The 18,550-nt window shown below is 40.3% G+C and overlaps 1 protein-coding gene across 1 annotated transcript in view; it reads left to right on the forward strand.

Annotated features, from left to right (window-relative positions):
• The window catches only part of MYO3B (myosin IIIB), a 407,127-nt gene that overhangs the window by 255,217 nt on the left and 133,360 nt on the right, over window positions 1-18,550 (forward strand). The window contains exon 25 of the mRNA XM_004267283.2: window positions 1,374-1,579. Coding sequence (XP_004267331.1) covers window positions 1,374-1,579 — 206 coding nt within the window. The remainder of the gene's footprint in view (window positions 1-1,373; window positions 1,580-18,550) is intronic.

Genomic DNA, 18,550 nt, shown 5'->3' on the forward strand with positions numbered 1-18,550 from the left:
AAGTCAAGTGGATCATGAGCTGGAGTTGCCAGGCAGGCTGAAGGGTGGGCCTGGGAGCCAGCACCATGCAAAGAAGGTTCCACCAAAAGCTAGCAGGTTCAAGAAAGATGTAAAGCTAAGAAGTCTGACTTATCCAGCTGTGCTTTAGAGGCAGACTGGAATTGGCCTCAGGGGTATGGATTGTAAGGGCCTAGAGGACTTTGGGTCCAGCACTCCATCTGTGCAGTGATCCCTTCTCCAGCAGGTGGGTTTTCAGCCCCTGCTTCGTCCCTCATGGTTGGACATTTCTAATTGCCACTTATTTCTTATCTGAGACCTACCCTGATCATGTCCCTTTAGTGGCTTGACTATATCGTCCTAGCGTGTGTGTGTGTGTGTGTGTGTGTGTGTGTGTGTGTGTGTGTGTGTGTGTGTATCCCATGGGATTTGGAGGCTCTGATGGACTCTGTGAGGCATCCTCAAGATCCTAGAGTCCCTCTTTCAGCAGAAGAAGCCTCTGGCTTACAATTTTCAGAAATATATCCGTAACAACCAGTTGGGTGTCCTCAAAATACTGGTCCCCAAATGCTAAAAAAAAAGGCACATTGCCAAGCTAGGTAACCGTGTATTGGATTAGTAGGAGGAAGGATTATGAAATAATGAAACTGATTTTATACGTGGCTTGTAATTGCCCCTGAAGGCATGTCCAAAAGAGGAGCTGCCACAGTGGATGCCCATGAGGAGCAGTGAGCCACCGCTCAGCTTTTCCGTGTGCTCTCTCTCTGCGAGCGCCCCTGCCAGACACTCACTGTATGTTAGTTCATCTTCATTATAATCTGTTTTCCCGCTGATTTTCTTGTTTTCTTTGCCCTCTTTATTTTTCTTGTTTTTCCTCTGCCTTATTAACCATGACATTGGTAAGGTTTGCTTAGACTTGCTGGTGATTGTTAGGTTGAAGAAGCAACTGACCCCTTCCTGAAAGCTGGACGTTTTATGAGACCAGTGCTCTAACCCCTGAGTTAGGGAGCCAAAGCTGGATACTTTAAATTATGGATACAGTTTATGAACACCTTGGCATACCAGAGACAAGCTAGTTCTGGTGGTGGAGTTACGAGGTAACCTAAGCAAGTTCTCAGGCGGCTGAGTTTCTGCCAAATGGGATCTTGCCTGGCACCAGGTGATGTTTAAAGAATACTTTTGAATCTGTGGGCAGTGATAAGTACTTGTCAGAACTTACATTGTTATTTCTTTTTGTTGGATTCTTGTGTAGCCTCAAAGGTTCCATGAGTTGTTTACGAGCCAACAAACTGCCCTGGAGGCCCAGCAGGCCTGTGTCGTAATTATCTATTATGTTTGTGGTAACCTCATTTCATGTGTGTTTTTCTCCCTGGTAGTATTCTCTGATGGATCTGCTCTCCAAAATGGTGGTGGGACAGCCCCACTTTGTACGCTGCATCAAGCCCAACGATGACCGAGAGGCACTGAAGTTCACCCGAGACAGAGTGCGGGCCCAGCTCCGCTCCACAGGCATCCTAGAGACGGTCAGCATCCGCCAGCAGGGTTATTCCCACCGTATCCTCTTTGAAGAGTTTGTGAAAAGGTCAGTCTGGTATCTTGGGAACTACATTATGTTCAACACAGCTCTGCCAAGGCCCTTCTGTCCCCTGGGATCACTCCTCCTGCCCACTTGCCTCCAAACATGGAATTGGCTAGTTACCAGCTAGCATTTACTTGCTTCATTGCTGTGTTTCTCCTGTGCTCCAACTAAATTATACAGTCATCTGGAGGACAGGTTAAGCTCCCTCCTGATCACATTTGAAAAATAAAAATGTCCATAGATATTTATCTGTTATATATCCTTAGGTTTCAAAATCTCCAGATATTTAATCGCTATGACAAAATTATCCCTCCATAAATGGGTCAAGCTTCTGGCAAATGTAAATGCACCCAGGCATCCACGCCTCTCCCAGCATCTGGCACGATATAATGTGATAGCTAACATCTACATAGCACCTGAATTGTCCCAAATATATAATCTCCTTTGATCCATACAGCCGCCCTGTAAGCTAGGCTTTATTATTATCCCCATTTTACAGTTGAGGAAATTGAAGCACAGAAGGAAATTAAGTGATTTTACCAAGATCCCACGCTAGTAAATGGTTGAGCCAAAATTTGAACCCAGGCAGTCTGGCTATAGCAGCCACACTTTTAATCTCCTCGGTCTACTGCATTCCATAAATGTTTATTGCAAAAATTGCTGTAGAGCTTTCTAAACCCAGAAACTGCCTTTACCTAAGAGTGAAATGCTGCTCTCTTCTGAACAGCTGCCACAGGTATGCCTTACACATGCATATGATTACAGGTAGGATTTTCACAGAACTTTCCGTGAAGAAATAAGGAACAAGAATAACAAAAAACCATCTCTGAGGAACACTAGTGTCTGAGGATATCCAGAGAGGAAAATTAATATTCATTATAAAATCTGTTTCTTTTTACCACCATTCTGAAACTAATGCCGAAGGTCATTTTTCCATTTTTTCCTCAGGGAAGAATGGATCCTAATATGGCAGGTCGCTTCATCAGGTCTTCCCAATGCCACTAAATTGCATGGAGACAAAAGGGCAAAAAAAATTCCTTGCAATGAGAGCTTTTAAATTAAAAATAAGAACAAAATGGCTTTTTAAAACGAAGTGTCTTAGAGCCTCTTTTTCCCTCTTAAATTTGGAGGTGGAACAAACAAACAAAAAAGATTATTTTAGCTCATGAATGTGACTAGTCAAGTATTTTTAGCCACTAAGTGTTGAATACATAAAAATATTTAAGAAAACAGGTCAAATGCTAAACAGATTGGCACTTCTTTGTTCGTAATCAGAAAGCCAATAGGCAAGTATGAACAAGAGTTTCAAAATGTCAGTAAATCTGAGGGTATCAAAGATTCTGAGCCAGCAGGTTAATTGGTATTTTGATCCTTTTGAGCAACTTAACAACAAAATGGATGAGTTAACAGTTTCCCCCCTTGATGTTATTCAACAAATAGGTGCACCTCTTATCTTCCTGTTCAGGAGTGCTGTTTTGTAAACTCTTAGCAGGAAATATGCAGACGAAACAATCAAAGGCAGGGCTTATCAGGTGGTGGTAAATAAAAGATAAAGACTTGTTTAATGTTACTCTTTACCTTTTTGTATTTTCTGGCACTCAGTACTGAAGCCTGACGTGCACACCTGAAAGGCTGTGTTTTGAGGATTATGTTGTCGGGTTCCCAAATGCAGAAGAACTTCCCCAAGTCACCCAAGTCTGCAGACATGGCCAAACCTAAAACATTTCTTTGCCCCATCATCCTTGAATAATCTGGCAAAATGACTTAGATGTGCCCTTCCTATTCTCCATTCATGGAGCCTTCAAAGAAAGGGTTACTTCCAACACCCTCTCATCAATGGGGCCAGGTGGATTGGAAGCATTCATCTATCTAGTCTCAGGTAGGCATGAGAAAGGCCACCTGACAGTGCTGGGCAGCTGGCTGAAACCTCCTGGAAGTCATGCTGTTGAGACATCACAGAAAATGACTATGAACACTTACTGGCTTTCTGGTCATTGGGCTCTGAAGTGTGGTCTGGCAGAAGGTCTATACTGGGGTAACACATATGACTGCACATATTGGGATGTGTTCTGGCCAATGTCTCAAGGGTAGCACAGCACATTCAGTTCAAAGTCTTATGGTTTGTTTATTAAACTCTTGTAGTAAATAATATAATTTAGTGAGGAGGTCGGAGTTCTCGTCTCCTCTTGGATATAGTATTTGGCAAGTAACCTAATATTTCTGTAAAAGGTGTTTCATCATCTGCATGATAAGAAGTCGGGAATACACAGAGCCCACATCCTAAAGATTTTCAGAGATTACATGCAGATTCCGGGGCCTTAGCCTCTGAGTCCTCCAGAAAGGCCCACCTCTCCCACTTGAGCTCACAGGAGGGAGAACTGCATTCCCAGGACCCGATTCATAACAGTTGTTAAATCAGTGTCTGTTGAACAAAGTGAAACTCTTACCTCTTCTCCTTCATCAGCAACTTCCATTTCTTCTCATGATGGCATGAGAGCTGTGTGCCCTGGTATCTCCTTCATCTCCTTCTCCCTTCTATTCCTCTACTTCCTCTCCTCCAGAAATCTAGGGTCACCTCTGTCTTCTCACTTTCTTCAAACAATCCATCAAAAGTCCTGCCAACTTTACCTGCTAAAGCTTCTCAAAAAGTTTCCCTTGGGGGCTTCCCTGGTGGCGCAGTGGTTGAGAGTCTGCCTGCCGATGCAGGGGACATGGGTTCGTGCCCCGGTCCGGGAAGATCCCACATGCCACGGAGCGGCTGGGCCCGCGAGCCATGGCCGCTGAGCCTGCGCATCCAGAGCCTGTGCTCCGCAACGGGAGAGGCCACAACAGTGAGAGGCCTGCGTACCGGAAAAAAAAAAAACAAAAAAAGTTTCCCTTGGGAATTTCCCGATCCCTTCTCCCAAGGCTTTATTAATCCCCCATCCCTTCTCCCAAGGCTTTTTAATAATAATAACAATAATAATAATAATAAAGCAACAGCTTGAGATATAATTCATATATGATAAAAATCACCCTTTTAAAGTACACAGTTCTAAGGTTTTAGTGTATTCACAAGTTGTGCAACAATAACCACTATCTAATCTGAACAGCTTTTTATGTGCTTATTGGTCGTTTGTATTATTTCCTTTGAAGAAAGGTTTATTCAGATCCTTTACCCATTTAATTATTGATTTTTATATACTCTGGATACTAGCCCATTATCAGATATATGATTTGCAAATGTTCTCTTTTATTCTGTGGGTTGTCTTTTCAATTTCATGATGGTATCTTTTCATGAATGAAAGTTTAAAATTTTGATGAAGCCTAATTTTTCTGTGTTTTCTTTTGTCAGTAATGCTTTTGGTGTCATATCTAAGAAACCATGCTTAATCCAAGGTCATGAAGCTTTATTCCTATGTTTTCTTCTAAGACTTTTATAGTTTTAGGTCTTATATTTAGATCAGTGGTCCATTTTGAATTATCTTTATGTATGGTGTGAAGTACAGGTCCAACTTAATTCATTTGTTCATAGATATCAAGCTTTTCCTAGCGCTGTTTGTTGAAAAGAGTATTCTTTCCCCTGTTGAATTGTCTTGGCATCCTTGTTAAAAATCGATTGACCATAAATTGGTCATAAGTTATTTCTGACTTCTCAATTCTATCCAATTCTATCCCAATTCTGACTTCTCTTTTGTCCACCCTCTTGACTTAACTTCCTAAATGGACTTCATGCCTGTTCTGTTCTCCAAAGAGCCACAGAGTACAATTTACCTAAAATTCCTATCTAATCATGTTGCTTCCTTGATTAAAATCCTTAATTGAAATGACCATCCCAGACCTCACTGGGTGAGCATCAACCCCTCTGCCTGATATGGGGAGTCTCCCTGTCTGGATCCTGCCCACCTTTCCAGTCTCTTCTTTCTTGTCTTCCCACCTCTCAGCTCACATTCCAGCAAAAACCAGACTACTTAAGAGTTCTAGGAACACCCCACGTCATTCCATGCTTCCCTGCTTTGAGCAAAAGCTCATGTTGTGCTCGTGCTTTGGTGCCTGAATCCCCCTTCTCCAAGTTTTCAGTCAGCCGACTTACCCTGGCTAACCCCTGCTCATTCCTCAGGACTTTGAACAGGCATTTTCTTCCCTGCAACACCCTCCTTGACTCTCCCAGGCTGAGTTAGGAGCCCCTCTGATGAGCTTCATCAGTAGCGCTGACTACATTGAGGTAGAAACTAGCTGCTGGTCTCTTACCTTGACATTAACCACCTGGGAGGCAGGGATATTTTGCAGCCAACTTTGTATCTGTCCTGTCCAGCACTGTTCAGCACTGTCCCTGATACAAATTAGGCGTTTAATAAATATTTATTGAATTGAATCAAACTTTTACTCCTTCCCCTTCATCACTATCTTCTTTTACCATCTCCTGACTGACTCTTTGGTCCTTGCAGTTCTGAAGTGCATGACAAGAATATGGAGCTGGCTTTGTTGAGGTTAAGTTTAATCTGCATTATAAAGTAGAATCTAGATTGTTAGAGCATAAGATTTCAGGTAAGTGATAAGTAGCTCTCTATCAAGTAAAGGTAAGAAACCATAATAAGTTAATAAAAAGTCTCTACCCAGCTTGAAAATGCTATTATTAGAGTTTGATACATTAAAAAGGTGACTTTTAAACAAACTTTCCTTCCTTCTCTCTACAATAAACGCTGATGTTTTTTTTTTTCTAGAAGAGACAGACTTCACAGGACAAGGGAGATTCTCTGCTCTGGCTCCTTTCTAGACTCTTTTCTCATCTTCCCACCTCTTAGCTCACATTCCAGAAAAGAAGGAATCTTTTAGATTAGAACTCCCTAACATAACACAACATATGCCCTATTAAGGCAAGAGCCTCTAAAAGCAGGCTGCTTACTTGGTGTGTTAGTCAGGAATCTTTTAATAACAAGTGACCGAAACTGAAGTGAATTGAAACAAAATTTAAAAGGGGATGATATATTGGCTTACATAACTAGGAGGTTCAAAGATATGTCTGGATACAGGACATCAAGCCATTTTACCAAACCACTGTCTTCTTTTCAGCAGCTTTGCTTCCCCTCTTTGGAGTTTCTTGTCAGCTAGGCAGTTCTTCCTCACATGTCGGCAGAGACGGTCCCTGGAAGCTCCTGTAGGAAGCATCCTAAAGGCTTAGCAACATCAGCAGCAAGCAAGTTCCTGAGAGTTCCCATGCAAGGAACTCTCTGGTTGTCCCAGCCTGGGTCATGTGCCGGTGCTTATACCAGTAACTGTGCCCAAGGGGATGATTGGCAGGGTCTTTGGTCAAGTGCCAGGGCATGGAGTCAGCCCCATGTGAACCATGGTCTGAGGGACTCTGTTAAAGGAAGGAGAGGAAGAGGGTGGATAGGCTAAAACCATAGGCATTCATTACCCCTTATCTGACCAATACATACCCTGGAATCAACTGTAACAGTGCCAAAAGGTCTACCCCAACCTGGGTAGCTAGAGGAGATCTTTAATTTAGAATTTTCTAAGAAGAATAAAAGTTCCCTTGACAATAACAGTGTTAACTCTGGAATGAGAACTATATACAGTTTACTAAGTTAACCTAAGCATAGTTGGCTTCTTGTTTTTTGGGATCTTTGTCTTTTGAACCACCGCTCTACTATACAGCAGGTTTCTGAAAACAGTTTCCAGCTCTACTTCACCAAGGGATTAGAAAAAACTTATAATCTATTCTGGCCCAGTTTGAGTTCATCTTCTTGCATTTTTGACACTTTTCTCTTTATCAGTATGGGTCATAATAGCCTTGTCCTCTCTAGGACTGTGTTGGATGTCACTTTTCTTTGTCAGGGTCTCTCACCTGGCCTCTATTTGTACTCTAAGAATAGTCTTCAGTAATTACTTTGCTCAAGAAGGCTGCTTCTTCCCTTTCATACTGCAGAATTCTTGCCATGATTTAATACTCCCTTAACAAAGCCTTCTTTCTATCTCAATTTATACTCTGATAGAGAAGACCCATAAAACTCCTCACTGAGGACATCTCCAGAGTTGACCATTGACTTTCTTGGATTCTAGAGCAATCCTTTGAGATCCACATGCTTTTGCCAGTGGATTGTCTGGAGCAACTCTAGACATCCAGACATTTTCGAAGTCGACCTTTGTTTTCAAGTCTTTCATATTTGGACTTTGACCGTTGACTTCTTACTTATTTTTGTATCTCTAGCATCTTGTATGGTATGGTGTCTAGCCCATGGTGTATGTTTAGTATTTCTCAAATGAGGGAATCTATCAATTAGGAATGCATTTGACTGTGAATAACAAACAATAAATATTTTTAGTGGCTTAACCCAGAGTTTCTCAGTCTCAGCACTGCTGACATTTTGGACCAGGTACTTCTTTGTTGTGGAAGGCTATCCCTGTGCCTTGTAAGATGTACAGCAGCATCCCTAGCTTCTACCTTTTAAGATGTGAATAGCAACACCCCCCCACCCTAAATTGTGACAATAAATATTGTCTCCAGATATTGGCAAATGTCCCCTGGGGAGCAAAATTGCCCAAACTGAGAACCATTGCCAAACAGATTTGTTTGTTTGTTTGTTTCTCACAAAAAGAAATTGAGAGGTAAGCTATTTTTAATGTTATATTAGCTGTTCAATGATGTTATCAAGGGCCTGTGTATCTTCTGACCTCCGTTCATTTCTTTTTACCATCTTTAGTGTGTATGGGTTAGCTTATAGTCTCGTGGTTACAATGTAGCTGCTACCTCTCCAGGCATTATGTCTGCATTCAAGGCAGGAAGAAAGGGAAGGGGTAGGATGAATAGCTAAGTCAGCCACATTTGCCCAGCTTTTATTAGGAAAGAAAACATTTTCCCGGAAACCATTTCACATAACCTCTCATTGGCCTGGACTGAGTCACATGACCATTCCTAGCTACAGAGAGGGGTTTAGAAAGTGGGGAATGGGTCTGGGGCTGGGTGCATTGTGACCCAAAGAAAAACTGGTGTTCAGTTAGCTAGGAAGAAGTGGGAATGGTAATGGGAGAGGCACTAATTATGCTTGTCACAGAAAAGAAATCTAATGTTTATTAATTGAGTGAAGGAGTGACTTGAACGACTAAGGGGCTGAATGAACTTGAATAAATACTTTCAGTTCCTCACAACCCGCTCATTTCTTACTCCTTGCTACCAGCTTCTTCCTCAGGATTGTAGTTTAAGAATTTAAAAGTGCAGAAGTGCCTGAGTGGAAGCAGGCAAGATATTGAGGACCCTTTAATCCCATTGCCATGGAAAGATGTTTTTGCAGTTTTAAACCTGCAACAAATTCTTTTAGCTCTTGCAAAGTGAACTGAATGTCATCAGTTATCACTGTGAAAACTTTTATCTATAAGGACAGGGTCCCTGATATTCTCTTACAGAGCCCCAGGGTTAGTACTGGCTCACAGAACAGGAGTTGAGAGAAAAGTCAGCATCACAGAAGAATCCAGACATCTCAAGAAAGACTGAAATCCAAATTTCAATTTTCAAAAAATAAAGCTGCTACTTTCTTCTCTGGGTAGTGAGCAGTGAATAGGAAAACACAAATCCTCCAGCAGCTCGGATGGCGATGCCATGCCTTATCTCTCCCAGGACATCCCTGAGGTTTTTTCTTTTCACCTATAACCACACAGATGAGAGCCTGACATAAAATAGATCTTAATGTGCTATTTAGATAAGTTACTATATCTGCAGCTAAGTGAACAGAATCCTCAGTTCCCTGCAAATTGATTTACGAGGTTGCGAGAGATATGTAAGAGATAATACTTAGGGAGGATAATGGACAGCTTCAGCATCGTGAGTAAAATATATTGCATGCTTATGTGAACAGTCTCTGCATTTAGCTTCTAGGGGCAGCAATTGAGTGGTGGCATTCTCTGGGAGGAATCTCTAACAACTGCTGTTCTTGTATACTGTCATTCCCACCCTTTTGTTGTTGTTGTTTTGAGAGAATGAGTTGCTCACCGCTCCCCAACTGTGTGTGCATTGATGCCTTTTATATAGGTGAGACCTTGGATGACTTCTTTTCTCCCTTAACTCTTATATTACCATTGTTATAACTTTGGTTAGTGCAGTAAACAAAAAACATTCTAAAACTACCCTTTAAGATATCATTGAAAAACTCTAAGAGATGGCCTGGTCCAACTTTCCCATTTCACAGATGAGAAGGCTGAGGCCAGAGGGATGATGTAGCTTTGCCAAGGTCCCATCTCTAAGGAGGTGACAGTATCAGTAACTCTCCAGTTTACTATGGACTGAAGAGAATTTCTGTGACCACCTCTCTCCATTCTTAGGGTGCAGTATGGGTTCAACTTGGCCTGGCCTGGCCTGAAGATCCCTCCCAACTTGCCTATAGATGATTCACAATCCCAAAACTTATTCTTTGAAGACCCTCCCTTTCTCACAGAGCCCAAACTGCTGACAGCTGTTTCTTATCTATTCAAGTATCAGAAAAATCATTTTTGTAGCTGATAGCTCTGCAAATTGAGACTGAAATCTATAGTGGTGATTTGAAAAGTGGATACAAGAGGTAATATCAATCACACTACTCTCCAAAGATACTGAGTAGCAGCAGTAATAAGCCCAGGCTGTCTTTCCCAATTTCCTTAATGTCTGCTCTCTGGGCAGCCTCATGAGCTAATTCAGTTATAGGGAGGAATCCATGTAGTAAAGAAACACAGGGAACAGTGGCCATGCTATGGAAACAGTATGTGAAGAAATAATAAAGGAAAACAAGAAGAAAGATGCTATGAAGATGTTAGACAGTATCAGTGCAGTTGAGAAGACTGCCACCCTGGACTTTTGAACTGGCTGCCTGGCTTATTCTATGAAAATCAGTAGATGTAAAACTCTATGTCCCTGCTTGGAGATTCCTTAAACAAATTTCAGTGGGACTAGCTTATGTTGGATAATAACAATGAAGCAACAGAAGGAAGACAGAATGAAGAAGATCACGGACAAAGAAGAGAAAAGGTGGAAGAGCAGGAGTATGCGAGGAAACCTCCTGGCACAGAGATGGCAGATGGGCGCCACTTTGCTCTCCAGCCCCAGCTGCAGACCTGGCTCCTCAGTCAAGGCACATTTCCTCCAGAGCCCAGATGGGGCTCTGGAATTCCCTCCAATATGGTGCTCTAAGAAACCGCTGCCCAGTCCATCAGCTGACCCACGGTTGACCCCGTAGTCATTCCTGTTCTAGCATGTTCTATTCACTTTACAGTGCATATCTGCCCAACCCTGAAAACCATGGTTTAGGGATGACTCAGAGGAAAAATTGCTAGCTGCTTTTTCATAGACGTTTGGGTTGGGGAAGAGAAAAACAAATTTTTGTCAAAGAAAGGAAGAGAAGAAAGGAGAGAGGAGCATTTATTGACCATCTGCTTAAGGCAGGCTTCATGTTAGTGCTTTACATATACATCTCACTTACTACTGGTACTAGACCCCCAAATAGATAAAATTATTCCACTTTTACAAATGAGGAAACTGGTTAAAGTCACACAGGTAGTCTGTGGTACAGTCAGGATGTGAAATGAGAGTCAATCTGATTTCATAGCCCAACCTCAAAATACATAAATGACACAGTTGAACACATCCAAATAGTCATTGCAAAATCAATCTGTAGAATTCAGGCAGAAGAAAATACATTCATAATTTTACTAGTTGTGAAATAGAACGATCAGTTTAAAGCTTAACTTTCTATTACAAATTAATTTGTGAATAAACTCAGCCTCAAATCTCTAATTCTGTTTTTCTTCTTTAGAAAGTCTCCCATTTAGAGCACACGAGGAGGCAGCAACAGCATCAGAAACATTTATTAAGCACCTATTGTGTGTGCCAAGTGCTGTAGTGAGCGCTACGGAATTAGAATTTACAGTCTCAGGACTTCCACAATCTAATAGCATAGATCAACGTGACTTTTTATCCGAAGGTCCAAATTTGAAGAGTCTTCTTAAGGATATAACGGATATAATGACTTTTTTTTTTTTTGGTAGCAGATGGTGGCCAGCTGTTCTGTCTTTATTAAAGGCCAAACATGAAGGGAAAAAAAAATTAAAATAAAAGGCCCTATGGTAAATATGAGAAAGAAGTTAATAAACTAAATCTGGATTTTTATACACACTGAAGGGAAATGGGCAATTGGTGGTAATTATCAAATTATCCAAGCCAAAATAGCTCAGTTCCCTCCATTATCTACATAAGAGAAAATTATTTATATGGATTTAATTGTTCAGATAATTGTCCTGTATTGCAGGTGTCTGAGTAGACAATCTGGGTGGTCACTGATACAGATATAGGGTCCCTCAAGGAATATTTTAAAATAGGGAAAGGATTGCTACTCTTCACATGATTGGAGATATTTCTACTTCGATGCAGGAGATATTAATCAAACTAGTATACGAGATTCTTTGACCAGGATTTGGGCCCATCATAATTAAACCATAACAATTTTTACTTAATGTTTGAAATTAATTTTCAAATTGCAAAAATAATGTATGAATACCATTTCCTCTAAAATTTTAAAATATTATATGTTAGGCTAAAGTCTTTCTTTCTGCATCCCTAATTCCATTTCCCAGCATCCCCATCATGGCCCCTCTCTAGAGTATCCACTATTATTTTTGGGGTAGTTTTATCCTTTCAGAATACAGACACACACACACGGGGGGGAGGGAGAGGGAGAGAGAGAGAGAGACAGAGAGAGAGAGAGAGAGAGAGAGGGAACCCCCTAAATTTTCAGCTTGAATCACACATTTTATACCATTTGGCAACTTGCTTTCCTATTTAACAATATGTATTAGAGATAAATCCATGTTGTTCCATAGCTGTAACAGATTCCTTTTAACTCCCTCATTGAAACCTGTGATATTTATTTAGCCATCCCTCTCCTGGTGGATATTGACATTGTGTCCAATTGTTTACCAGCAAGGCTCAATAAACAATCCTAAATATTAAACATGTGTGAGAATTTCTTGAGGGTAGATTTTGAACAGTTGCCCTTTCCAAGGAAAAATGATGTGCTCCAGAAAGTCATTTGGACCTAACAAAGAAAAAGGATGACAGAGAGACATGGGAGCCAGTTTCTTTCCTGAGATAGACTGGATCACTGTAGACAAGTCACTTCACTTCTGCGGGATTCCGTTTGTCTAAGACAGTGGTTTTTCAACTTTCTCACACATGAGACTATCCTGGGGGGCTAATCTGTTCAAACACAGATTGCTGAGCCCTGCCCTCAGAGTCTCTGATTCAGCAGGGAGGTGTCTGTGCAAGTTTCCAGGTGATGCTGCTGTAGGAGACTTCCAACTTACCCAAATGTAATAACAATCACCCAAGATTTGTGATAGTAACAGTATTGGGTTAATAATAACTGGGTTAATGATAAACATCAGTTTTAAAATCACAGAAGTAATTATTTAGGCCAAGGGACATGTCAGCATGGCATCTTTGTTGGAAGGAATCTTAAAGGGTCATCCAATTCAACTACCTAGCTAAAACTAGAATTTCTTTGGCAACATGCTTGACCTTGTCAGTCTGATTCCTAATGAACAGCTCTGAGTCTAAGAATTTACTCCCTGGCTCCTGAGGCAGCTCATTCCATGTTTCAGATGTTTGATCACAGCCAAGTCCTTCCTAACCTTGAGCAAGACCAACCTTCAGAAACTCCTATACATTCATCCCAGTTCTACCCTCTGGACTTCAGACAACAAATCAGCTCCCTTCTCCACTTGATGGCAGTCAGCTATTATGTTCCCCTCAGTCAGTGGTTCTCAAACTCTACAGTGCATCAAAATCACCATACGAGCTTGTTAAAATATAGATTCTTGAGCCCTGACCACAGAGATTCTGATTCTGTATCTGGAGTGTGACCCAGGAATCCACATCTTTTATGAAATCTCCAGGTAGATCTGATGCAAGTGGTCTGCACATGACAGTTTAAGAGACTAACTATGTTCAGGACATTCTACCCCAAAATATGACACCTTGGCATATTGAATATTTCAAACTGAAGGAATTTGAGAAATGACGTGTGTAGGAAGGACTTTCTGACCTTCCATGAAGCAGGCCATAAAACTGTCCTGTGTGAGATTTTTCTCTCACCACAGTTAGTCGAGTTTGGATTTTTCTCACTCTTTCCCGGATCTATAGTTCTTCCTTGTTACTTTGTAGCAGTTTGAGAGTCTTAATTAAGCATCACCTTCCCCTGGAACCCAAAGGAACTTCAAGCTGTGACTAGACTTCCAATGGACTCATCAGACTTTAACCCAACCTGAACCCTGGAGTCTCCTCAGATGTCCATCGAAGAAAATTCCCAGGAAGTTCCAGCTGCCTCTCAACCTGTCACTGAAGTGTTAATAAAGAACCTTCGTAACTTGACTCTCAACCCTAGTACCAAATTCCCTTCCCTTCTACCAGAATATCCACCTCAACAGGGTGGACAGAGGCTTGGTGAAGGCATACTCTATAGGAGGAGAGGAGTGAGGACATTGTTAACTGCTTGGGAAGAAGGGATAGAAAGGATGATTCAAGTTATTAAATACCACTAGGGCAACCAATTTCCTCTGACTCAAAGAGAATCTTGGCAGAAGGAAGTTGAGACTTAGTCAAACATGGAAAGATTTAGATGTAGCTGTCATTATTGCGTGTATCATAGAGATCCTTCTGAGGATACTATCACGGAGAATAATTATGACACAGAGTTGATTGAGCCATAAATTTTATTCGTGTACTGTTTTTTTCTTGCTAATAATTTTAGGATCATTATGAAGCAGCTTGGGAAAGCTACTCTAGGAGAGACTGTGTACCAATATTTTGATAACCTATAAGTTCTGTGATGCGTTTTTTTCTTGCATCTCTTTTCTATCTTGATCCAGGTAACTTATAAGGAATCTATATATTGATAGTTTGCATTTGAATAACTTGAATATACTTTAGTTCCACTTCTTGATTTGAGACAAAGAAGCACTAATAGGTCTCAAGTATTGCCTGTTTTAGCAGCCTGAAGTCAGTAAGATGAAATCCAATATCAAGAATTTGAAACAAATTAACTTGTGTGGAAGGAATGTAAAGAAAACACTGGGTAGTTTGGCTAGAGCATAATTAGAGCAAAGTGTATTAACTAAATTTTCTGGTTTTCAAAAATTTGAATTGTAATAAAAATTTTTGATGTGCTATTTCAATTTTCAGTAGTAAGTAAATGTATGTATGGAGGATCTTATTAAAATTTGAGACATATTTGAGTACCTGTAAAAAAAAGAAACTATCTTGTGAATGGTGCCCTCCGTACACCTAGAGGAAAGGAGCATCCTTATCTCTGAAGACAAAGGAACACAGAGAGGAATCTGAACAAACAGGCCTTGTTCAGTTTCCCCCAGTTTACTATACTTAGCTCAAACTCCTTGTTTATCTCACATTTCCACAGCTCTCTACCCTTCATCACACCTAGTATAAAAACACTCAAGTTTAATCATTTCTTTGGGTCTTCATTTCCTTATGAAGGCTCCTGTGTCACATAAAACTTATATTGAATAAATTTGTGTGCTTTTCTTCTGTAAATCTGTCTGTGAAAGTCTAATTCTCAGACCCAGACAGGGAAGGACCCTAAGAGAGTCAAAGAAAACTTTCCCCTCCTGTACAAGACCCTGTTAAGAATTTTTGTCTCTTAAGTTTAATGCCCTCAATGTCTTCACCAGTTCTCAGATAATGTGGCTTGAGTTCCCTCACCATCCCAGCTGCTAAAGGCTGCCTGCCAAAATACACCCCCAAATATACTCATTAACCCCCTCTACCCTGATTTGTTATTCTTCATAGCACTTGTCCCTACTCAACATGATGTCCTTTATGTACTTGTTTAGCATTTGTCTCCCCCACTAGAATGTAAGCTTTATGAGGGTGGGGAAATTGTCTGCCTTGCTCACTCATGTCTTCCAGCACTTCCATCAGTATCTGGCACATTAATAGGTCCTAAATGAAGTTTTATTTAATAAACAAATGAGCAGAGTGGGAATGAAAAGTCAATTTAATTTAGAAAGTGATGAATGGGAACAGCATGGTTATATCAGAGCCCTAAAACTGTACAGAATGAGTGATCCATCCTAAAGGAAGTTATTTGCTTAAGGTTGTTTTTTTTTTTAAAAAAAAGGAAAATAAAAATGTATAATTAACTTTTTTTTAAAAGTCTCACTATTGACTTAGGTCCGTGCACATCTCCATTTAGAGGTATAGATGTTTTGCATGTGTTTGAGTGCAAAATTCAAACTGGAGGGATGAATCAAAGCAGAGCTCATTCATTATAGGTTGGGATTTCAAAAACATCTTTAAAGGAGGCAGATCCTTCCCAAACAACATAAAAATGCAGGAGGAGAATAACTAAGATAAGAGGCACAAATTTAAAATGTCAGGCATTACAAAAATGTAAGCCATCTCCAATGCTAATACAATTTTTACCTAAAATAAATACCTCTTAGTTCTCTCTCTCTTCTTTTCCTTTTCCCTTCCAGGAGTATGGGTAATCATTAGGAAAAAATAGAGGAATTAACTTCATTGTACTATATATTGTCCATTGTCGGAGGACGTCATCGTCAGAAGACTTTGCTGAAAACAAAAGGGAAGTTCAACCACATCTAATTAAGGAAATGCAAATTAAAACCACAATTAAATACCATTTTACACCTATTTTGGCCATAATCGGTGTGTCTGACAATTCCTAGGGTTGCCATGGATAGAGAGAAGCAGGACTCTCATACTCCACTAGTGAGGCTATAAATTGGCGTGATCACTTTGGAAAACAGCTTGACTTTTTGGTAAACTCTGACATGAACATATGACACTAACCAATATTTCCACTTCAAAGGTTATAAGTAGAAGAGTGACAGTATTTCTGAGCACACTAGACTTTTAGACTGCTTGGTAGCACCGGGTCTATCTAAGTGTGAGGAGTTCCTGCTTCCACCTGCCCATATGTTTGTGCTCCTTTGGGTCAAACCTCCATAGCCTGAATTTTTCAATTTCTTTCTTTCTCTTGTTTAAAGATAATTTTCAGAAGAAGGTAAAATCATGATTTACATACAGATGTAAAGATGAATGTGTTTAAGGAATTTATTTTATTCACATGATATGAGGGAACCAAGCAGATGTAATAATTGGTTCAAAGGAAAAGTCAAACTAGCAGAGGCTTATATGAAGTAAAGGAATGTTGAGATGAATTGTGAATAGAGACAAAACTGATTTTTCCACAGTGGAGAGGAAGTCAATTAAAATCATCACCAGAAAGGACAGAATTTATGTATCTATCAGTTACCTACAATTTAGAAAGAGTTGCAAAATAGCTCAAAGAAGATGAATGGGGCTAGAATCTGATAACCCTGGAGGGTACCTAAAGACAATGTCTGTTGTTTTCCATTGAAACACCAACACCTTCTGATAACACTATTGCAAGTAGAGTATTGTTTGGATCTCTCACACATGTGTCAAGGAGGGCCTGACAGCTGACGTTCAGATGTAGGAAATCAACACTTCTCCTAAGTCAAAAGCCCAATATTCCAGATCACTGTAGACACTCCAGTTAGCTGGAAATTGCTGGAGGATCAAAGGTACCTGTTAGAGAGTCAAAGATACTACCCAGTATATACAATACATCAGGTGTATACACTAAGAGCTAAGAGTAGACGTAGGTTTGATGAGTGTAAAGAGGCCTGAATTTGGGATTAGAAGACCTGGGGAAGTCTCAGCTCTTCTTACTAAGTTTGTGACCTTGAGCCAGTTGCTCTGGCTCTCTGGCTTTCTCTCAGGCTTTCTCCTCTAAACAAAGTAAGAATTTTTATTGATGACTCTAAATTCCCTTCAGGATCCAAATGTTTATTAGATGAGCCAGCTAATCCCCTGCACAGATGGCCCTGCAACAATGCCCAGGCACAGAGAGTTTTGACATAGGACAGGGAAGATCTGTTTGTGAAAACATGAGGAGGAACAGCTGGATTTAGATGTCCAGGACCCCCAGTGTACAGTACACAAACCCAACATCTGTGGGAAACTTGGGAAGTTCAGTGACAAAGGGAGAAGTGAGAGAGAGGAAAGGAAGTTATCAAAAAATAACCTTCTACCAACTCATGGTTTTGCACAAGACTTGCCTCTACCATTAGTGACATTGTAAGAAGTTTATCACCAGGGTTGGCTCTGTCTTTACTCTGTGCTTAAATAACAGCAAAGGGGAACTGGAACTGTATTAGAGTTCTCCAGAGAAATGGACCAATAAGATGTGTGTGTGTATGTATTTATATGTACAGATATAGGTATAGATGTAGATCTCTCTCTCTCTCTCTCTCTCTCTCTTTAGCTCTCTCTCGCTCTCAGAGAAATTGATTTATTTTAAGGAATTGGCTCATGTGATTGTGGAGGCTGGCAAGTCAGAAATCTGCAGGGAAGGCTGTGAGACTGGAAATTCCAGCAGGAGTTGATGTTGTAGTCTTGTGTCCAAAGGCAGTGTGGTGGTAAAATTCCTTTCTTTTTAGGGACCGTAGACTTTTCTCTTAAGGCTTTCAGCTGCTTGGTTGAGGCTCACTGCATTATGGAGGGTAACCTGCTTTACTCAAATATTAACAATGTTAATTCTTCTGACCCAGAAACGTAGTATCTCTCTCCATCTATTTAGGTCTTCTTTCATTTTTCTTAACCAATGTTTTATAATTTTCAGTGCACAGGTCTTGTGTATTTATTGTCAGATTTATCCCTATGTATTTTATATTTTTAAATGTTATAAATGATATTGTTTTTTCAATTTCAATTGTTTGTTGCTAGTATATAGAAATACAGTAATTTTTGTATATTGATCTTTAACCTATAATATTACTAAATTCACTTATTAGTTCTGGTAGGGGTATTTTTTGTTTTGTAGATTTCATTGGCTTTTCTACACAGAAAATTGTGTCGTCTTCAAATTAAGACAATTCTACTTATTCCATTCTTATATAGATGCTTTT

This window comes from Orcinus orca, chromosome 7 (assembly GCF_937001465.1).
Source record: "Orcinus orca chromosome 7, mOrcOrc1.1, whole genome shotgun sequence".
Lineage (NCBI taxonomy): Eukaryota > Metazoa > Chordata > Mammalia > Artiodactyla > Delphinidae > Orcinus > Orcinus orca.